The 19,674-nt window shown below is 35.2% G+C and overlaps 1 protein-coding gene across 8 annotated transcripts in view; it reads left to right on the forward strand.

Annotated features, from left to right (window-relative positions):
* The window catches only part of LOC150092876 (single-stranded DNA-binding protein 3-like), an 846,537-nt gene that overhangs the window by 466,048 nt on the left and 360,815 nt on the right, over positions 1-19,674 (forward strand). For all 8 annotated transcript variants that reach the window (XR_016550498.1, XM_090414347.1, XM_090414349.1 and 5 more), the window contains one exon: positions 11,374-11,447. Coding sequence is in view for 7 of the 8 variants with exons in the window: in XM_090414347.1 (XP_090270473.1) it covers positions 11,374-11,447 (74 nt within the window). In the remaining variant the exon portion in view is untranslated. The remainder of the gene's footprint in view (positions 1-11,373; positions 11,448-19,674) is intronic.

Genomic DNA, 19,674 nt, shown 5'->3' on the forward strand with positions numbered 1-19,674 from the left:
TCTCCTTTTCCTTTTGAGCACACCTCTGTAATTTCCAGATATTAGGGCCTAAACTTCTTACTCTGGAGAACTGTAAAATCAAGGTTTCCTTGAACTTTGACTATTCTAAGGTATCTTTCAGTATTGGGGATGAGTACAAGAAGCTCATGGCATTTCTGACCAGTTTGCTCCTTGATAAGATAAGTAGTTGGAAGTCTGACCACCTTCCAACTTTTCTAAGTTCTTTGACGAAGCTAAAAAAAAGCTAAAACATTGTCACTTTCTTCACCAGAAAATTGTGGAATAACAAGTTTAGGATTTATAGTTCTAAAGAACTCAACGTTATTCATAGTTGTACTACTAGATTGATCCATACTTGTGATTTCACCTTCCATTTACTCTTAACTCTTTTAAAAACTCACAAAATTTTTTTGTGAGTTTTTAAAAGAGTTAAGATCTTTATAAAAGATCTTTATAAAAGAGTTAAAATCTTAACTCTTTTAAAAACTCACAAAAATTTATACATGCCCGATTCTATACCAAAACTTCTCACTTTAATTCACAATTTGTGATTGATTAATTATGTGAATTAAATCCTGTCGACTGCGGCATTGTTTAAAATATTGATTATTATTGTTTTCCTCAATTCTTATTTATACTTGATTCTAAATGTCTATTCAATATTTATCTGTTACTTTAATTCTTCTTATCTTATTATACTTGTCGTAACCCCGAGCTCTAAATGCATTGCTTGAATTAGTCTCTTATTTTTAATTCTCTCATTCAACTTTAATTACCCCCTTGTCTCAAGGCCGTAATTATGATTCTTCATGTACACAAAACTTTAGAACTAAGAAATTGCCTCTGGCTGGAGCCAATTTCTTTGTCTGAACTGCTGGCATTTTTCTATTTAGAATTCTGAAAATTTATTTGTTTGTATCGGCTGCGCCATCAAAATTCGTAGATAGGAGTTGAATAACCTTCCAAAGAAAAACACTCAGCAAAGGACAGAATTTTCCTCTCTTACTTATTATTACATCTAGCAACACAAAAATTACTAATTTTTAGTCGTGGCTACTCAAGGTCACGCAGATTCAATTTTTATGAGCAGGTCATTGGTATGCAGGAATCATGCAAATTATATGTCAAACAAAACAATTTATTCATACTATATGACTGTACAAAAAAGAACTCTAAACACACAAATATTTCTCAGGCTTTATACTTCTACAGCAGACTATGTTTGGAAATATAATTAATCCTCCAAGGTAAACAATCCTCTCTTAAACAAAGTGTCTAAGGGACTACTTTAGCTATCTCTTCGTCATACACAGAGCAATTTTACACATGCTAAACAAAAGGCAGGCTTAGCTAATAACTTAGCTTACTTTAATAACAATGATATTTTGTATTTATTAAATTACTCCATAATGAGTAAAAAGTCAGGTCCGAAAACCACACTCTTAAATAACCGTATTTGCCAACGTATAAGATGCACTTTTTTCTTCGAAAATAGATCTGAAAAACAGGGTTCATCATATACGCCGATACTCAGTTTTTTATTATTTTCATTTGTGGAAATTTTCTCTATTCCGAGTTGCGCGATTTCTTTATTGTTTCCTTGCTGTGTGTGAGAGCATTCCAGTTACGTAGAGCAGTGTTTCTCAAATTTCAGACATCTGTGTTCATATGATTGGTGTGGTATTAACAAAAGATCTTGATACTAAATGACAAAGTCAAGCTGACAGTTGAGTTGAAATGCTAATTCTCTTTAACCGAATTCCTTGTATAATATTTGAAACACATTTATTATATATTTCTTCGTTTTAACACGTGCACTCAAACAAAACCATATGTTGCACCGGCAACATATGGTTTTATAAATTTAGTTTAATCCTCTATCCAAGTGTGAGCAAACAAAGTTTGCACCTGAATGTATCTTCAGGACTGGGTTAAGATGGTACAACACCAGGGCAACTCGTTGCAAAGGTGGAGCAAGCTACCAACACTCCTATCTCATTATCTCCTATAATGCAAAACACATCTCCTTGCGGATATGTCTAATGTTATGCATTAAGGGAAGGGCCACTACCCAGACTAGTTTCGACCTTTATTGAGGTCTCTTCAGTGGGAGCCAGGCCCAAGTGGAGATATAGGTAGAGATGACCTGCTAATGCTTCTGCCTGATATCTCCACTTGGGCCTGGCTCCCACCGAAGAGACCTCAATAAAGGTCGAAACTAGTCTGGGTAGTGGCCCTTCCCTTAATGCATAACATTAGACATATCCGCAAGGAGATGTGTTTTGCATTATAGGAGATAATGAGATAGGAGTGTTGTTAGCTTGCTCCACCTTTGCAACGAGTTGCCCTGGTGTTATACCACCTTAACCCAGTCCTGAAGATACTTTCAGGTGCAAACTTTGTTTGCTCACACTTGGATAAAGGATTAAACTAAATTTATTATACTCTAACCAAGTGAAAAATAAACCTTCAACATCTTTCTCAAAAACATATGGTTTTGCTTGAGTCATACAGCATTTTCTGTGGGAGGGTGACATCCGATTCTTTAGTTATCGCCGTTTTTTTTTTTTTTATCCCAGTTGTCGCTAATTGCACTGTTGGTTGAGAAACATATTGCACACAGCCTGCAGATGTCTCTGTACCTTACTGAGTGATACAATAGGAACGTTTTACGATCTCGAACTTCACGGATACATTGAATTTTATTCTGTGCGTTAATGATGCATAACCAAAAATTGCCACCGATCCCCTGAAGACCTTTCACGTCCCTCCGGGGTATGCATACCACACTTTGAGAAACACTGACATAGATGTGTCCTATTTGTTTAAACTTTCCAGTTGTTGTCGCAGTTGTGAACGTGATAAATTTCTGCCGTTAAATTTTTTCTAAATTTCTTGGCAAATTATGGTTGAAAAACGTCGGCATTGTTACAGTATTGCATACAAGCTATGTGTGATTGCGTATGCTAAAGAACATGGAATCAAGGCTGCAGAGAGGCATTTCGGACCACCCCAAACTGAGAAAATGATAAGAACTTGGCGGAATCAGGAAGAGGATTTAAAAAAAGCAACTCACAGTAAACATAACCTATGAAGTGGAACTGCAAAATGGCCATAACTTGAGGCAGAACTGAATACTTGAATTTTAGACCACAGAAAAGAAGGACTTTTATTGTCTACAAAAATGATTATTCATCAAGCGAAAACGATAGCCACTAACAGGGGGATTGCCAACTTTACTGGATCAGCATCATGGTGTTCAAGTTTCATGAAGAGAAACAAGCTATGTATGCGAACTAAAACAAAAATATCACAAAAAATGCCAGCTGAATATGAAGAAAAAATTATTGAAATTCATCGATTCGTCATTAACGCAAGGAAACGAGAAAATTTTGAACTTGTGCAAATAGGAAACATGAACGAGGTTCCGATGACTTTTGATGTGCTCTCAAACAAAACTGTAGATTCCAAGGACACTAAAAGTTTTACTATTAAAACTTTGGGGCACGATAAACTCACTACATGGTTGTTTTATCCTGCTGTGCTGATGGGACAAAAATGCTGCCACTATTGATTTTTAAAAGGAAGACTCTACCCAAAGAAAAACTGCTTAAAGGAATGTTTGTACATGTTCATGCAAAATGCTGGATGGATGGAGGAGAAATGAAGTTATGGATAGATAAAATTTGGTCTAGGTGCCCTGGTGGACTGTTGAAGAAGCCCGCCATGCTAGTATGGGATCAGTTTCGTTCTCACATAACAGACAATGTTACAAATAAACTCAAGGAATTGAAAACTCAGTTAGCTGTAATTCTAGGAGGTCTAACTAGTCAGCTTAGCTTCAACCTTTAGATATCTGTATTAATAAATCATTTAAGGGATTTATGAAGGAGAAGTGGAACAGCTGGATGCAGTCTTCACATTTTGAGGTTATGCCTTCAGGAAGAAGGAAGGGGCCTAGCATTTCGCAAGTTTGTGAGTGGGTCAAAGCTTTATGGGATGCTGTGAAAACAGACAGTGGTTAAATCATTTAAGAAGTGTGGAATTAGTAATACACTGGATGATACAGAGGACAATTTGTTGTAATGAAGAACTCAGATTCTGATTTAGAAGAGGTTTCAAGTGTCTCTTCATTTAGCTCTGGAGATGAATTTCTGAGTTTTGACGATTAAAAGGTAGGTTCTCTTTCCTAGTTAGATTAGGTATTTGTTGAAAGTAGACCTACTTATTACTTTATATTTGAAATACTGTAAATTCATTATAATATTCAGTGATAAAGTTTTTTTACTAAAAAATGTGTACAAAAAAGGTGGTGCATCCTATATGCCAGTGTGGCTTATACACCGGCAAATATGGTATTTTAAGAAAGATGAAACCTGTTGTAAGCATAGTAGCAAAGACACCAAACCAACATCAGAATCGTTGATTTGTGCAGAGTCTCTTTCAAATGTAAAACGTGCGTCTAAACACTGCTAATCGGGTATTAACAGTGAGTGGTTTAAAAAATTCCATTGGTTGGTGGTGAAAGATAATGGAATGATAAATTTAGTTTAATCCTTTATCCAAGTGTAAGCAAACAAAGTTTCTGTCTGAAAGTATCTTCAGAACTGGGGTAAGGTGGTACAACACCGGGCAACTCGTTGCAAAGGTGGAGCAAGCTAATATCACTCCTATCTCAGTATCTCCCATAATGCCAAACACATCTCCTTACGGATATGTTTAATGTTATGCATTAAGGGAAGGGCCACTACCTAGACTAGTTTTCGACCTTTATTGAGGTCTCTTCAGTGAGAGCCAGGCCCAAGTGGAGATACCAGGCAGAAGCATTAGCAAGGTCATCCTGAAGATACTTTCAGGTGCAAACTTTGTTCGCTCACACTTGCATAAAGGATTAAATTAAATTTATTATAGTCTAACCAAGTGAAAAATGAGCTTTCAACATCTTTCTCTAAATCCAGAGTAATTTATTAAAAAAGGTGGCACACCGTTTGGCAACTCCTATAGGTAGAGATGACCTTGCTAATGCTCCTGCCTGGTATCTCCACTTGGGCCTGGCTCCCACTGAAGAACCTCAATAAAGGTCGAAACTAGTCTGGGTAGTGGCCCTTCCCTTAATGCACAACATTAAACATATTTGCAAGGAGATGTATTTTGCATTATGGGAGATACTGAGATAGGAGTGGTGTTAGCTTGCTCCACCTTTGCAACGAGTTTCCAGGTGTTGTACCACCTTACCCCAGTCCTGAAGATACTTTCAGGTGCAAACTTTGTTTGCTCACACTTGGATAAAGGATTAAACTAAATTTATTATAGTCTAACCAAGTGAAAAATAAACTTTCAACAATAATGGAATGATGTGTTCCACATGTATGAAATGTGGAAAGAGACGACCCACAAACAAGGAAGTGACTTGGGTAACTATGCCATGCACAAGACTTCGAAAAGAAAGCTTGGTTGACCATGAACAAAGCAAGTTACACACTGATTCTTGTTCGGGAATAATTGAAAAACGTATACTAGAAGAAACTTGAATAGGGCAAATTGAAAAATCAATTTCAATTTTGAATAACTTGAAGAGAGATGCTTTTCTGGGAGCTTTAAGATCTATTTATTGGTTAGCAGAAAATGAGTTACCACATACTTCATTATTTGAAAAATTGCTTAAGCATTGCAAGGCTATGGGCTGTTCCTACTTAGAACATCTTAACGTTGGTAATAATGCATATTATACCTCAGAAAGAATAATGCAAGAGCTGATTGATATTTTAGCATCAGAAATTAGATCTGAAATACTGAAAATTATACATTCTGCAGATTATTTCAGTGTTTTATATGATGAAACTACAGACATCTCAGTTTTAAAACAGCTGATTGTGTACATTAAATATGTTTGTCAACTTAGAAAAGAGGTCAGGGTTAGTTTTGTATCAACTTGCAATATCATTGATGGCAAAGCTGAGACTATAACAAAGTAATTGAAACCCTTGTCAGTCTAGGCTTAAAATCTTCTAATCTGGTGGGCCTAGGATCTGATGGAGCAGCTGTCATGATTGGAAAGCAAAAGAGAGTTGCAAAACTGCTCAAAGATAAAACAGATGGACTCATGGTCAACTGTCATTGTGTAAACCACCGACTGGCTCTTGCTAGTGCCCAAGCAGCTGCTGAAGTGCCCTATTTAGTCATGTTTAATGATATCTTAAGGCAATTGTGTTTCTTCTTCCAAAATTCCTGTCAGGGTGGCTGGTTTAACGCAAATCCAAAATATACTGATCAGTCCTCAGATTAAACTTAATATGGCTAATAGATGGCTGTCTCATGATTCTGCAATACAGTCTCTAAGAGAATGCGTGCAAGTGTTATAGCTGCATTGGAAAGAGAGGCCACCCAACAAAATGATATCACAGCTGAAGGTTTAAGTAAATATATCAGAACATACAATTTCGTAGCTTCACTAATGATGCTTTCAGATATGTTACTGCATTTATCTAACTTGTCTAGATCATGGCAAAGGCAAGATGTTGACTTAACTGAAATAGAATCAGTCTTAGAACCAGAAAACTATCCATCATGGAATCGAAAGACACTCCTGGCAGTAATTTTCAAAATCTTCATCAGCATCTTTCAGGTGAACGGTCAGACCTTCACATTGATTATTCAGATTCTAATGTTATTACGTTTAAGACTACAGTATATGATAAATACATAGGCACAGTTATTAAACACCTAGAAGCAAGATTTCCAGATATGCCAATCATTTCCTGCTTTTCGAGACTTTTCAATGCAGAAAGTCATGATCAATGTGAGGCTTCTGAGATTCTTTTTGATTATTATTCTAGAAATGGAAATCGTGCAGTATTAAACTATGACAATACTAAACTAAAATAGGCAGTTGCATCAAAAATGATTAATGGACAGTCATACAAAAATCTAGATCCAAGACAAATACTGCTGAAATTAGCAACAACATCTGAGGTCAAAGAGTCTTTTCCAAATTTAGCAAAACTAGCTGCTGTTCGACTGACCATACCTGTGAGCACAGCTGAATGTAAAAAGAGGTTCTCTGCATTAAAAAGAATAAAAACCTGTACGAGGAATCACATCAGTCAGAACACTCTAAATAATCTGAAGCTGATTTCACTGAATGGACCAGATCCAACAGATTTTAATTACAAAAAAGCTGCTGACAGCTGGGCTTCTGAAAAGAAGAATTAATGTATAGAATTTTAAGCTGAAAGCATTACAAGATTTTTCATTACTTAATGAGAAAATAAAAAAAAAATCCTAGTCTTGTTTGTTATAATTACTATATAAAATATTATCCTTGTTTGAAGTAATTTCTAATAAAATTACTATTTTAATTTGTTATGAAAAGGGGTCTTTCTTAACTCATTCAAAATTTTTGCACGCCTGGCTAATGCTTCATTCCACCCGGCTGGTAAACATTTCTGGAGAGAACACTGCTCTTTATATTTTGTTGGACTATGATTGGAAAAGGCCTAAGTTCAATTCTTGTCGTGATAAGAGGAATCTTTATATGGATTTTTTTCAATCGAATGTGAGTTAGCCGATTTCATACAGAGGTAGCAGGGTTTTTTCTCCCAGAAACTTGGGTTTTTCATTCCAGCATACAGACAAATTGGTCCTTCAGAACACACACAATTTACAGACAAAAAAATGCAAGTTGTGGTGGTGGTGGGTAGTAGATGGGGTTGATGTAGATGATTGGTAGTAAGGTTCAGTGTTGTGGTGAAGACGGAGAGTTGTACAGTAGGTATCCTCCCGCAATGAGTCTATGGACTCCTTGGAGGTATCATAAATGATAATGATTTTTATATGGTCTGTGTTGATCCATGAGAGAGAGAATTTCATCGATTATCCAATCTTTCTTTTTTACTGCTCTATTAGGACATAAGGTATTGGTACATTTCTCTATGAAGATAGATTTTAATTTGTTCCATGATTCATCAACCCTCATGATGTCATCATTCTTGATAAGTGCTAGCTCTTGATTCAGATCTTGACTCAGTTTGTTTCTTATCTCTGTGTTTTTTAATTTTCCTAAATCAAACCTTTTTGTTGATGTTTCTTAAGTATAGCTTTCAGTCTGAATTTTAACTCTGCCACCAGTAGGTTATGATCAGAAGCAATATCTGCACTAGGATAGGTTTTTGTACTCTTTACAGAACTTTGAAATCTTTGATTAATTAGCAAGTAATCAATTTGGTTTCTGACTATATTCCCATTATTATCATGTGGTGATTGCCAAGTATACAGCCTTCGGGATGGTAGCTTAAACCATGTGTTTGTGATTATTAGCTCCTCTTCTTGGCAGAATTGAATAAGACGGTCACCTTTCTCATTTCTTGTTCCCAGTCCATGTTCGCCAACTACATCTCCACTTCTACCTTTCACAGTTTTACCATTGAAATCCCCCATGAAGATGTTAATATCGTGCTTTTTTGTGTTTTTCATTAGTTCTTTTAATTTATCATAAAATTCTTCAATCTCGGTATCACTCTTGTCAGCAGTAGGGGCATAGACCTGTATAAGATTAACATCTAGTGGTTGACCTTTCAGTTTTAATAACATTATCCTATCCGAGTAGGGGAAAGAAGCTCAACAGTGACTTATTGACATCTTTGTTTAATATTATTCTAACTCCATTTTGATGGTTGTTTTCACTCCTTCCAGAGGGATACCTTATCATGTCATTAACTTGAGTTTTGCCTGATCCTGGCCACCTAACTTCATTCATTCCTAAAATCCCAATTTCAAAGTCTTTTAATTTCTTGGATAGCATTTCTTAGCTGACCTGCTTCATGCATTGCAGACCCTAAAATATGTTATTGACTGATTGCAAATACCAGCAGTATAAGAATTTAGAATTTGTCGCACTTATTGAAAATTGCTTGCATAAGTGAAACATGGTTAGCTGAGAATGATGTACTGATGGGAACAGTTTCTTTGATGGGAGGCAGGTGGGTGATGACAGTAGTTTTTATTTGGGATGAGAGTAATGTGTATGGAAATGTTTGAATAAATTGGTTTGGTGAATAACATGAGAATGATCATTATGGGTATTTTTAATTATAGAATGGAATGAAAAGATAGCAGATAGGAGCAAGGAATAATAATGTGTTTGAGGGATTGTATATGTATTTATAATGTAACAGTAGACACATAAGAATTGTCTTGGATTTATTCACTGGGTTAGAAGATTTTTATTGTGAATTAGGTGTTGAATTTGCAACTGGTTGGTGAAAAATCACATCATTCATCCATATGTGGGCTCTTGCATTGAAAGGATATGTGAGGGACTACAAAGTAGGTATTTTAAGGAAAACTCAAGAGACATCTTGAAAATATCAAGAGATGAAGAATTAAGTGGGAAGATCACCACTGCTTGGGTGCTGTGAAGGAATATTTATGTTTGCAGAGGTTAAGAGGTTAAATTGGGTAACTGTAAGATGGAGGAATGATGACATTAACTTTCAACCAGCAGTTTCCCAAAAATCTGAGGGACTAGCAGTTATAAACAAGATAAAGGTAAAACGGTATCTTTGGTTAAATGATAAATTTGCTGATGAGAAGGAAGATTGCATTTCTTTAGAATTCTTGCACTTGGTTCAGAGATACCAGTGATTTTAGAGGTTGGTCATCAACATTGAAGGTGTGAATAAGTCTAAATGATGCATTGAATGTTTACTAAAGAAAGAGCCAAAAGACTTCATTTCGGTGATGTAAAATTACATAGGCAGAGTGGATATTAAATCTAACATTATTTCAAAGCCAAATGTTTGTAGAAACTATGAAAATTTTGTAAGTTGACATGAAAGCATTCGAGAATATAATCCTCAGCATCCATGAGTTGTGCTTTAGCTTGAACTATTTAAAAGATATGGACGCTACCCAAGCATCCATATATTCACCTTTCATGCGTCCATTTGATAAAAGTTTTACTGGCCTGAGAACTGTTTCGAACTGGTTGGTTCTCTTCAGAGACCAGATAGAAACCTTTGGAGAGCAAAAAAAAAACTCGTTCAGTACTAAGGAAATCGAAATGTTAGAGAAATGTGTTTTTTGTAAGCATTGAATGTTCTTAAAAAATTCTTTCACATTTATGTCTTCCATATGTTAACTAAGTCACTCATAAATGTCTATTCTGCTATTTTGACATAGAATTCTTAGTCAGAGACATTCCAGATCTTCAGAACACATTTTAAATGTGAACATTTATTTAGAGAGAGATATTCTCCTTCTCATGAATAATTTTGTTTTAAACAAAATTATTGGTGAGAATAATAAGCAACATTATTTGTGTCATGAACATGTAATCCAACTGTAGGAGATCCAGATGATCTGGACAGCTACAGTATAGTCAGTTCAGTTTGATTATCACCAGGTGATATAAACCTTCATTACAAAACAAAGTATTGTATAAGCCAAACCAAAGCCATTTCAATGCTATACTAAAAAATATTCACTATAGCAAACTATCCGTTATAACAAAACTGTTCTCTAGTCCCTATAATTTGTTATCACAGCTAGTTGATTATAGTTATACAATATTTATTTGTAGTTGAGAGAAAAATATTCAGTATATTATTAACGAGGGTTGATGTATTCATGTTTTGCATCTGGCATGTGCAGCTTATCTGATAAGAAATGAATAGTAGTAATTAGCTTCATACAACATTTTTATGTGCTTTATCAAATTAAAATCAAATAGATAAAAGGGTATTCATAAATTTCTGGATTAACATCTCAACTTTAAGTTAAGGGATATATATCCCATATCGTTTCTTATTACCGAATAAGAAACTCAGAGTTTCATGCCGAATAGTAGAAACTATATAAAGTTCGGCGATTCCAAGCGTAAGAAAATACCTGGATACTACAGCAACTGACCCTTAAGGTAGTGCAAGCTGAGGCAACTCATATCTAAGGTGGGGCAAACTCCGATCACTATTCTTGATATTTACCCATAATGTGAACTTAGCTCCTAGGAGCTGTATTACTGTTGTATTACTGTAGTACCACCTTAGACATGAGTTGCCTCAGCTTGCACTACCTTAAGGGTCAGTTGCTGCAGTATCCAGGTATTTGCTTACGCTTGGAATCGCCGAACTTTATATAGTTTCTACTATATTCGGCATGAAACTCTTTGAGTTTCTTATTCGGCTAAGAAATGATATGGGATATATATCCCTTAACTTAAACAAGTTATATTTCGCCGAATTGAAGCCTTTGGCTCTTCATATGTCTCGACTTTTTTTTTTGTTGAGATGTTACTTTTTTGTAAAACTGTACTGTTATGCCATATTTTGTATGGAATTTTCATTTTTAATAATGTTTACTTATTGGTTTATACAGAATTATGGAGCTATGAGGCCACCGCCAAATAGCACGATGGGACCTGCAGGACCTGCCATGCCACCCATGTCCATGTATGTAATTTTGTCCATTTGACAACTATTTCCATAAAAAATGTTCTCCAGTTGAATATTATAAGCTTTGAAAACTTGAACTGATCTGCATATGAATCACATATGAATGCAGCATACATACTAAGACTAAAATCTAGAGAATTAGCACCCTATGGTTTTGAGTGTTGGATTTTTCTAGTTTTTTAGTAAAAATTCCTCTAACAAACAAAGATTTTTCAGGGGTTTGAAGGAGTTGAGGGAGGGCATAGGTTAGATTATACAGTTTGCAATCTAATCAATTAAATGCTTATTTTATTAATAAATAAATATTATTAAATGTTTATTGTGATTACATTTTTTATTTTTAGGGTATGATGGTATAACGGCCTTGAGGCCTCTTTTATGGGGAAGTATGGCACCATCTCAATCCGGGCTCAGGACTGGCATAGCTGACGAATCAGGCCTGTGGCTGGGTCTGGTCTTAAGTATTCCTGATTGTACTCCGTGTTATGTTCATGGGGCTGGTTTGCCTGCTTGCGGGACGAAAAACCCCAGATAAACTCGGGAGAAAAACCCTGCTGTCCACGCCCAAGACTGGTTAACTTGGCTATGTCTGAGAAAGATCCTTAAGCTCCTCACGTTGGCAAAGAGAATCAAACCCAGGACACTCCTTTCCCAGGCATATGGTTGCGAAGTGTATAGCCACTTAGCTAACCGCATGGACTTTAAATTAAAATATTCATTAAATTTAATAATGAGGATAAATGCAGCACAGATAAATAACCAACAGGTTTAAACATCTCTATTTCATCCAGTATTTCATCTCTGTCACAGAGACATCTTCAAGAATTCAGTATTAAAATTGTAATAATACACAAGAATAAAGGAAGGAAATTAGACTATTTTAAGCTTGAAGTCCTAATAGGGGTGTCCTCTATGTATTCAAGTTTCCCAAATCTCGATCACAATCACATTTATTTAGATTAGACCCCCCCCCGGCAGCACCTTTTTTTTTTTTGGCGTTTATGAAATCTTGCCTTACTGTCTATAAAACAGCAACTGAGTGATGAAATAGACTTCGACAATGTGATCAATGATTTTACAAACAGAAAAGCAAGAAAATTAACATTTTAGAATGTTGGAATTAATGTTTTACTTCAAAAATAAACATAGTGTTTTTAATTTATTTCCCTATACAGTGGTACCTTGGATTGCGAATAACTTGGTCTGTGAGTGTTTTGCAAGACGAGCAAAAATTTTTAATAAATTTTAACGTGATAAACGAGCGACATCTTGCAATACGAGTACTGTATTACCTATACGCTTGGTCTGTCGAGTGTCACACGATCACAAGTCACTCGGGATTGTGGGTAATCGTCTCGCATGCACAGTCTCAGTCAGCATATGTCATTCATATAGTCAACATTCGTGCTAGCGTTGTGACCATGTGTTTGTGCGTAAGGCATTTTTTTATTTTGTGTCCAAATGTAGTGACTGTTCTTTATTAACTGTACTACGACAATAGCTCCAATGAAGAAAAGGGTTGAAAAAGAAAGCGGTAAAAAGAAGGAGATGATTATGGTGGAAGTTAAGAAGGAAATCATCGGGAAGCACGAACAAGGTATGCAAGGGGCCACCATTGCAAGATTTTATAAGAAGTCTAGGGAGGTGTGTAAAATGTGGGAAACAGTGCAAAATTTTGTAGAAAAGCACCAACTGAGTAAGGCTGTGGCAATGCGAGTGATGAATCTGTTTAACGACAATGCAATGTCATATTTCCATGAAATCCTCAAAAGGAGGCAAAAGCAAGTATCATTGGATAGGTTCCTTGTTAAAGTCGCACAAAAAAAAAAGCGTCAAACCAAGGTACCACCATACGTCGTTTTGACTTTTTGTGATTTTTTTTAAAAAACCTATGTAGGAATTGCCAACATTTCGGAAAAACTGTGCCATTTATAACATAATAAATCTAAAAGCATGTTTTGAAAGATATGGCAACATAATTAAATTGGAAGTAAACGATTAAAAGGGTATCATCATTGAACAAAGTTTTAATTTTTATTAAACAAATAAATAAGATGATATAATTATGTGACTACTTTCTTTTAATGAAATAGTTGAGCTTCTCAGCCTTTGCAGAGTTGCTGGATATCTGGCTCAGTATTGGTCATCTTCAGTCAAAGATCGGCACACACACTAAGATGATTTCTGTATTTTGTTTTTATTTGAAGGAGCGAGGAAAATCCTTTCTCACAAAGATAGGTTGTAGAAAACTGCAGGACGATTTTCAATGCTTCTTCAGATAATTCCGGGAATTCACGTCTCACTGAAGACGAGATCCAAAATCGAGATCACAGAATTGCATTTTAAGCCCAGTGTCACTTGAATGCTCAATTACCTGTTCCTTTTTCGATAATGAAAGGTCGTTCTCGTGACTGCAAGCCTGAAATGGATCGCGAACCCACAGGAATTTCTTATAAAAGTTATTCGGAAAATATGTTTCAAAATTCCGTTTCAGATTTTTGAGGTGGTCACAAACCCTATCCACAAACTCGGAATGAACAAAAATATTATTTTCTACTAAAAAGGATTCCAATGTTGGAAAAGGCACAGATTGTCTGTCTCTTACATAATTAATCCATAAAACCAGTTTTTCTTGAATGCCTTTATTTTGTCTTAGGCATCAAGAACAGTTAAAAAATTTCCCTGAAGGGAGAGATTTAGTTCATTTAATTTCGAAAAAATGTCTGAAAGATAGGATAGTGTTGATAACCATGCTTTCTTAAACGAGGAGTGATGCAAAATCAGAATTACGTTCCTTTACAAATAATAAAACTTCGTGCCTTAATTGAAATAACCTTGTTAGTACTTTGCTCCTGGAAAGTCAGCGAATTTCAGAATGAAACAAAAGTTGTGTATATTCACTACCCATTTCATTGCGGAGTACTGAAAATAACCTGTTATTTAACAGTCGAGCTTTAATAAAATGAACTAGCTTGACAGCGCTGTATAGCATAGTTTTAAATTCTGGTGGCATTCCTTTGGAGGCTAATGCTTCTCTATGTATGAAACAATGCACCCAATTCATATCCGGAGCTACTTCTTTGACCTTAGAAACAACCCCACTATGCGTGCCTGTAAGAGCGCGAGCTCCATTCAAACAGAAGCCTATACATTTTTCCCACTGGATCCCTTTGTGTATTATGTAATTATTGAGAGTGTGAAATATTTCTTCTCCAGTTGTTCAGGATTACAAAGTTCTACAAAACAAAATATCATCATGAATGTTGTTATCATGCGCATGTCTTACATAGCATATTAACTGTGCATCATTTGTAACATTAGTAGTCTCGTCTATTTGTAATGCATAATAAGGGCTCTTCTTAACTCTTTCGATTAACTGAGATTCTATGTCACCTGCCATATCATTAATTCTGCGACTGACAGTGACATTTGAAAGAGGAATCAAATCAACATCTTTTAGTAACTAGTTGCCAAACATAGTTTTTACCACATCTTTTATAGCTGGAAGTAGTAAATTTTCCCCGATAGAATGAGGTTTCCCTGTTTTCGCTATGCACAAACTTAAGAGATAGGATGCTTCCAGTGCTTTGTTAATGGAACCCATGGCTGAAATTATATCTTTCCCATGATTTAATGTCCCTAAGCATCTCTGAAAAAATTCACTTGGCTTATTTTTCACATCACAATGTTTAGTTTCTAAATGTCGTCGGAGTTTCACAGGTTTCATGCACTCGTTCGACAACACTTCAGAACACAAAACACATTGAGGTTTCTGTTCACTTTCATCTCCACACCAAGTAAACCCGAATTCCAAATACGAACTGTTGTATTTCCTTCTGTATTTTTTCTTCGAACTGCTTGTTTCTTCTACTTTAATAGTATCAGATTTACTGACTGTTACAACACATGTATTAGAATTAGGGTTAGCATTACCTGTTTCATTTGCTGTTTTTAAGTCCTAGTTCTAAGCCACTTTTGCATTATTAAAAAAACGTTTCCAAAAAATATATAAATATATGAATACTGGGGTTAACTCACGACACACTTTGTTCAAGTATCACTTAGCAATTCTGAAGATGTGCTGAGCCTTGGTTAAAGGAGGGAAACCTTTAATAATAAAAATCAATACACAACAAGCAATTGGTTGAAATGTGGATAACACATGTTCACTTCAAATCTGACAAAACAGCAAGGGAAGACGGAAAAAAACAATAAAACTATATTGTTTTTCACTTTACCACTCTTTTATTATTTGTCATTCTGCAATTACAAATTTAGCGGCAGAACGATGAATAATAAAAGAGGGGTGAAGTGAAAAACAATATAGTTTTATTGCTTCCGCCTTTGAAAATTCTGAAGCTACAGGGTGTTCGGGATAAATTTGACATATTTATAATTAATTATATTTTTCCGTAAGTTACATGTATTAACACACACTTCTCTTCATTTAAAAGTTTGGACCCTTCTTCATTCATATACAAGATGTCAGAAAGGATGGATAGCTGGAACCCACCTGAATCATGGAAGAGAATAACTTGTATCATGATGATTCGTGCCCGCCATCAAAATAAGGATATTACGACTGCTGCCCAATGCTCCCTGAATACAGTAAAAACAATCAGGCATGAACTAGAGACTTGCAATGGTGACTACGAGGATGTAGCAAGAAGAAAGATCCCTAGCAGACGATCTGATTGCGTTCATACAGCAGAATTCCTCGCAAATCTGCAGGAACAGGTGTTGAAGAACCCTGACATTGGAATTCGGGCTTTGTTCGTGGAGTTGCTAACTGTAGTCAAGCCCTGGATAACAAGGGTAGCCAATGGTAGGCCGTATGTATGGCAGCAGGATTCGGCCCCTTGCCACACCTCTGGGAAAAGTCAAAAATGGTTGTCTGAAAATTTCTACGACTTCACCAGTCCAAATGTTTGGCCTCCAAACTCCCCAGACCTTAACCCCATGGATTATTTTGTATGGGGCGCAGTTGAAAAAGACACCAATCGCACTTCCAGTAATACAAAAGCCCAGTTAATGGATAAAATTAAAACAGTTTTTGCGGCCCTTCCCAGGGAGACTGTAGCATCAGCTTGTTCGAGGTTCCGAAGCAGAATTGAAGCTGTGATCGATGCTAATGGTGGTTATTTTGAGTAAATCTTGTTGATAGTATTGTAATTAACTCTGCCTGTAATGTTTTTTTGTCAATTCATTAAATTTAATAGATACAAAGAAGATTTTCTTTTTCCTTACGAAACTGTCAAATTTATCCCGAACATCCTGTATTTGTTGGTTTTTTAAGGCTCCATTTGATTTCAATAATTTTTACTTACTTATTCAATTTTAATTTGTTTTGTTTGGATAATTTAAAAAGAATATATTCATTTAATTAATTTAAGTGTGTCTGTGGATCACCTGTCCCATCGTCATGGACCACAGTTTGGGAAACACTGATGTAGACAAATTGTTTGTGGATAATGCCTTAAGTGACGATAATATTATTGGATATCGATTAACTTCAAATAACGTTGAAGATCTAGAAAATGATAAGTGGAAGAAAAATCTATCCTCCTCACTGCAAATATAATTCAAGAAGGTCTTGAACTGTGAAATAAATTGGAAAATCATTTTCTTGTTCATGACACAAATTCTGAACCAGCCTTTAAATTCCAACGTCAGCTGAAGAACTGTATGTCTGGATATCGTGAGCTGTATAAAAAAATTAGTAAAATCATCATAGCAAAGTTTAATCACTGATTACATTGTCAGAAGAAAAAAATCAGCACATAACGAGGGTGAAGCATATTCTGTTTTCTGAAGAACCATTGCCTTTACCATACAGATCTGATGCACTCACTATCTCTTCTGGTGATGAAAGTGATTTCGCACCAGTTCGCAAACGTTACTGAATATTGTCTAATAGCGATGATAATTCTGATGAAAAAATGTAAAAAAAAAAATTTTTACTTTTCAGTAAAATTAAATGAATAAAGCTTTAAAACAAACTTAGGCATTCTTATTTTCCTGAATTTTTATAAATTTTTTATGTGATTTTAGGTTACTTTAATTCATTGCTTCAGTTTTATGCGATTTTAGAAAATTATGGAACATATCCCTAATTTTTCAACAAAAGTTAGGCCTTTTTTGTGTGATTTTTTTATATGTGGTTTTCTGTGGAACGTATCTACCACATAAAAAGAGACCAGACTATGCGTGCGTGTGTGTGTGTGTGTGTATATAAAATGACTTCTTGATAGTATTTTGTATACATTATATATAACTGTTCTAAGTTTAAAATCAGTGGTGGCCGGTGTAAATTTTAAGTGATGGTGCTGCATATACAAAATAAGAAAAATAATTCATTTTTTCCTAATCAGTAACCAATTTATTAATAAATAAATTTACATATTAAAAAATTGCTTTATTAAAAATATTTCACTCTTACCACGAACACCAATTTATCTGTAGCAAAACTATTCAATGAGCAGTGTCGGATTCACTTGTTGCTTGCAGTGACACGAATATCGTTGAGTCTAGCTGCATTTGGCCGAAAGTGATATTTCAGACACTGCATTAGATTGCAGTGCATATGTTTCATAATCTAAAGTGTTAATCGAACAATTCCAATTATTAACTATTCAATCAATGTCGAAACCTAAGCTGTAACCTTTAACATGTTGTATTGCATTTATATAATGTTGTAAGCATTGTTATTATTTATAAACACTAAATTTAATTTTTTCCTTGGGGTTGGTGCAGTGTCACAGTGCTTATGTACAAGCTGCCACTGGTTAAAATATGAAGAACTTATTCACTTTTTTCTAAGCTCCTTTTCAAAGGCTGTCTCATTGTATATGTATTTGTCTTAAATGAGTGTACCTGCATGTTACATTTATGATATTTGGTATTAATAAAAGGGTAATCTGTTTAATCATTATATTAAGTTTACAAGACTTGGAAAATTCCAACACCAGGATGAAGCATGATCATTATCACAGTTATAACATAATAAATTTAGTTTAATCCTTTATCCAAGTGTGAGCAAACAAAGTTTGCGCCTGAAAGTATCTTCAGGACTGAGGTAAGGTGGTTTCTTGCTCCACCTTTGCAATGAGTTGCCCTGGTGTTGTACCACCTTACCCTAGTCCTGAAGATACTTTCAGGCACAAACTTTGTTTGCTCACACTTGGATAAAGGATTAAACTAAATTTATTATACTCTAACCAAGTGAAAAATAAACTTTCAACAGTTATAACAATTTTTATAGAATTTAGTATAGATATATAAGAAAAGAGCCTAAAAATCTTAATTTTGCATCAAATACATATGAGGATAACAAAAGAAGGAGCTTATAAGAGTACAACTTTCAACATGGTAGTGGTCTGATATTGCACTACTGAAATCATGGGAAACTCTGCCTGCAATCCCATATAATTATCTTTTATTAGTGCTTCCAATTAAAGTTTTTCTGGCCTGCCAACTGTTTCAAACTGCTAGTTTTTAATAAGAAGCTAATACCTCTTCGGCAAATGATACTGTTTTCAGTAATCTGAAATCACATAATTTGATAGTTGCATTTTCCCCAAACCAGGCAACAATTAAAAGCAAGCATGCTGTCTCCTGGGAAGATTTTGTTCTCTTAAGTAGTGCATCATCAAATATGGTACTGATGATGGTTGATTGACAGGAATGACTTGAGAGGAATTCTTGTTCAGATAGAGAAGGATCTTAGAATAATCTCAGAGATAGTACAAATGAAAAGTGTGAAAGGAGATGGTGTGTTTCGTCATGTGATTGTTATGAGTTCAGTAGTGATAATAAATGTCATGATAGTGAGAAAGTGCAGGAAAAATTGTTTGGAATGTGTTTGTTTTGAATGCATTTGATGACTACCAGGAAACTAGAGTTACCAGGATGAAAAGGTTGTATGGTATCACAGAGCAGATTAGTCAGGAGAGAGGGAGAGCAATTTATTCATACAAAGGGCTAATAAGGAATACTGGCAATGCATACATCAACTTTTCTATATACAAATGTTAAATGTGTCTGGAATAAGGTAAGATGGGTGTTTTGTGAACTTAACAAATTACAAGAGTCACTGAAACTTAGTTTGGTAGGAAGTCTTCTTGACAGGAATAGAATAGAAATCGAAGGGAATAGCATATTTTAGATGGGCACAAATAGAAGAAAAGAAGGTACAATTACTTATAGTGGCATACAAAGTTGTACC

Source organism: Typopeltis vanoorti, chromosome 25 (assembly GCF_054136105.1).
Source record: "Typopeltis vanoorti isolate ZY-2024b chromosome 25, IOZ_Tvanoo_1.0, whole genome shotgun sequence".
Lineage (NCBI taxonomy): Eukaryota > Metazoa > Arthropoda > Arachnida > Uropygi > Thelyphonidae > Typopeltis > Typopeltis vanoorti.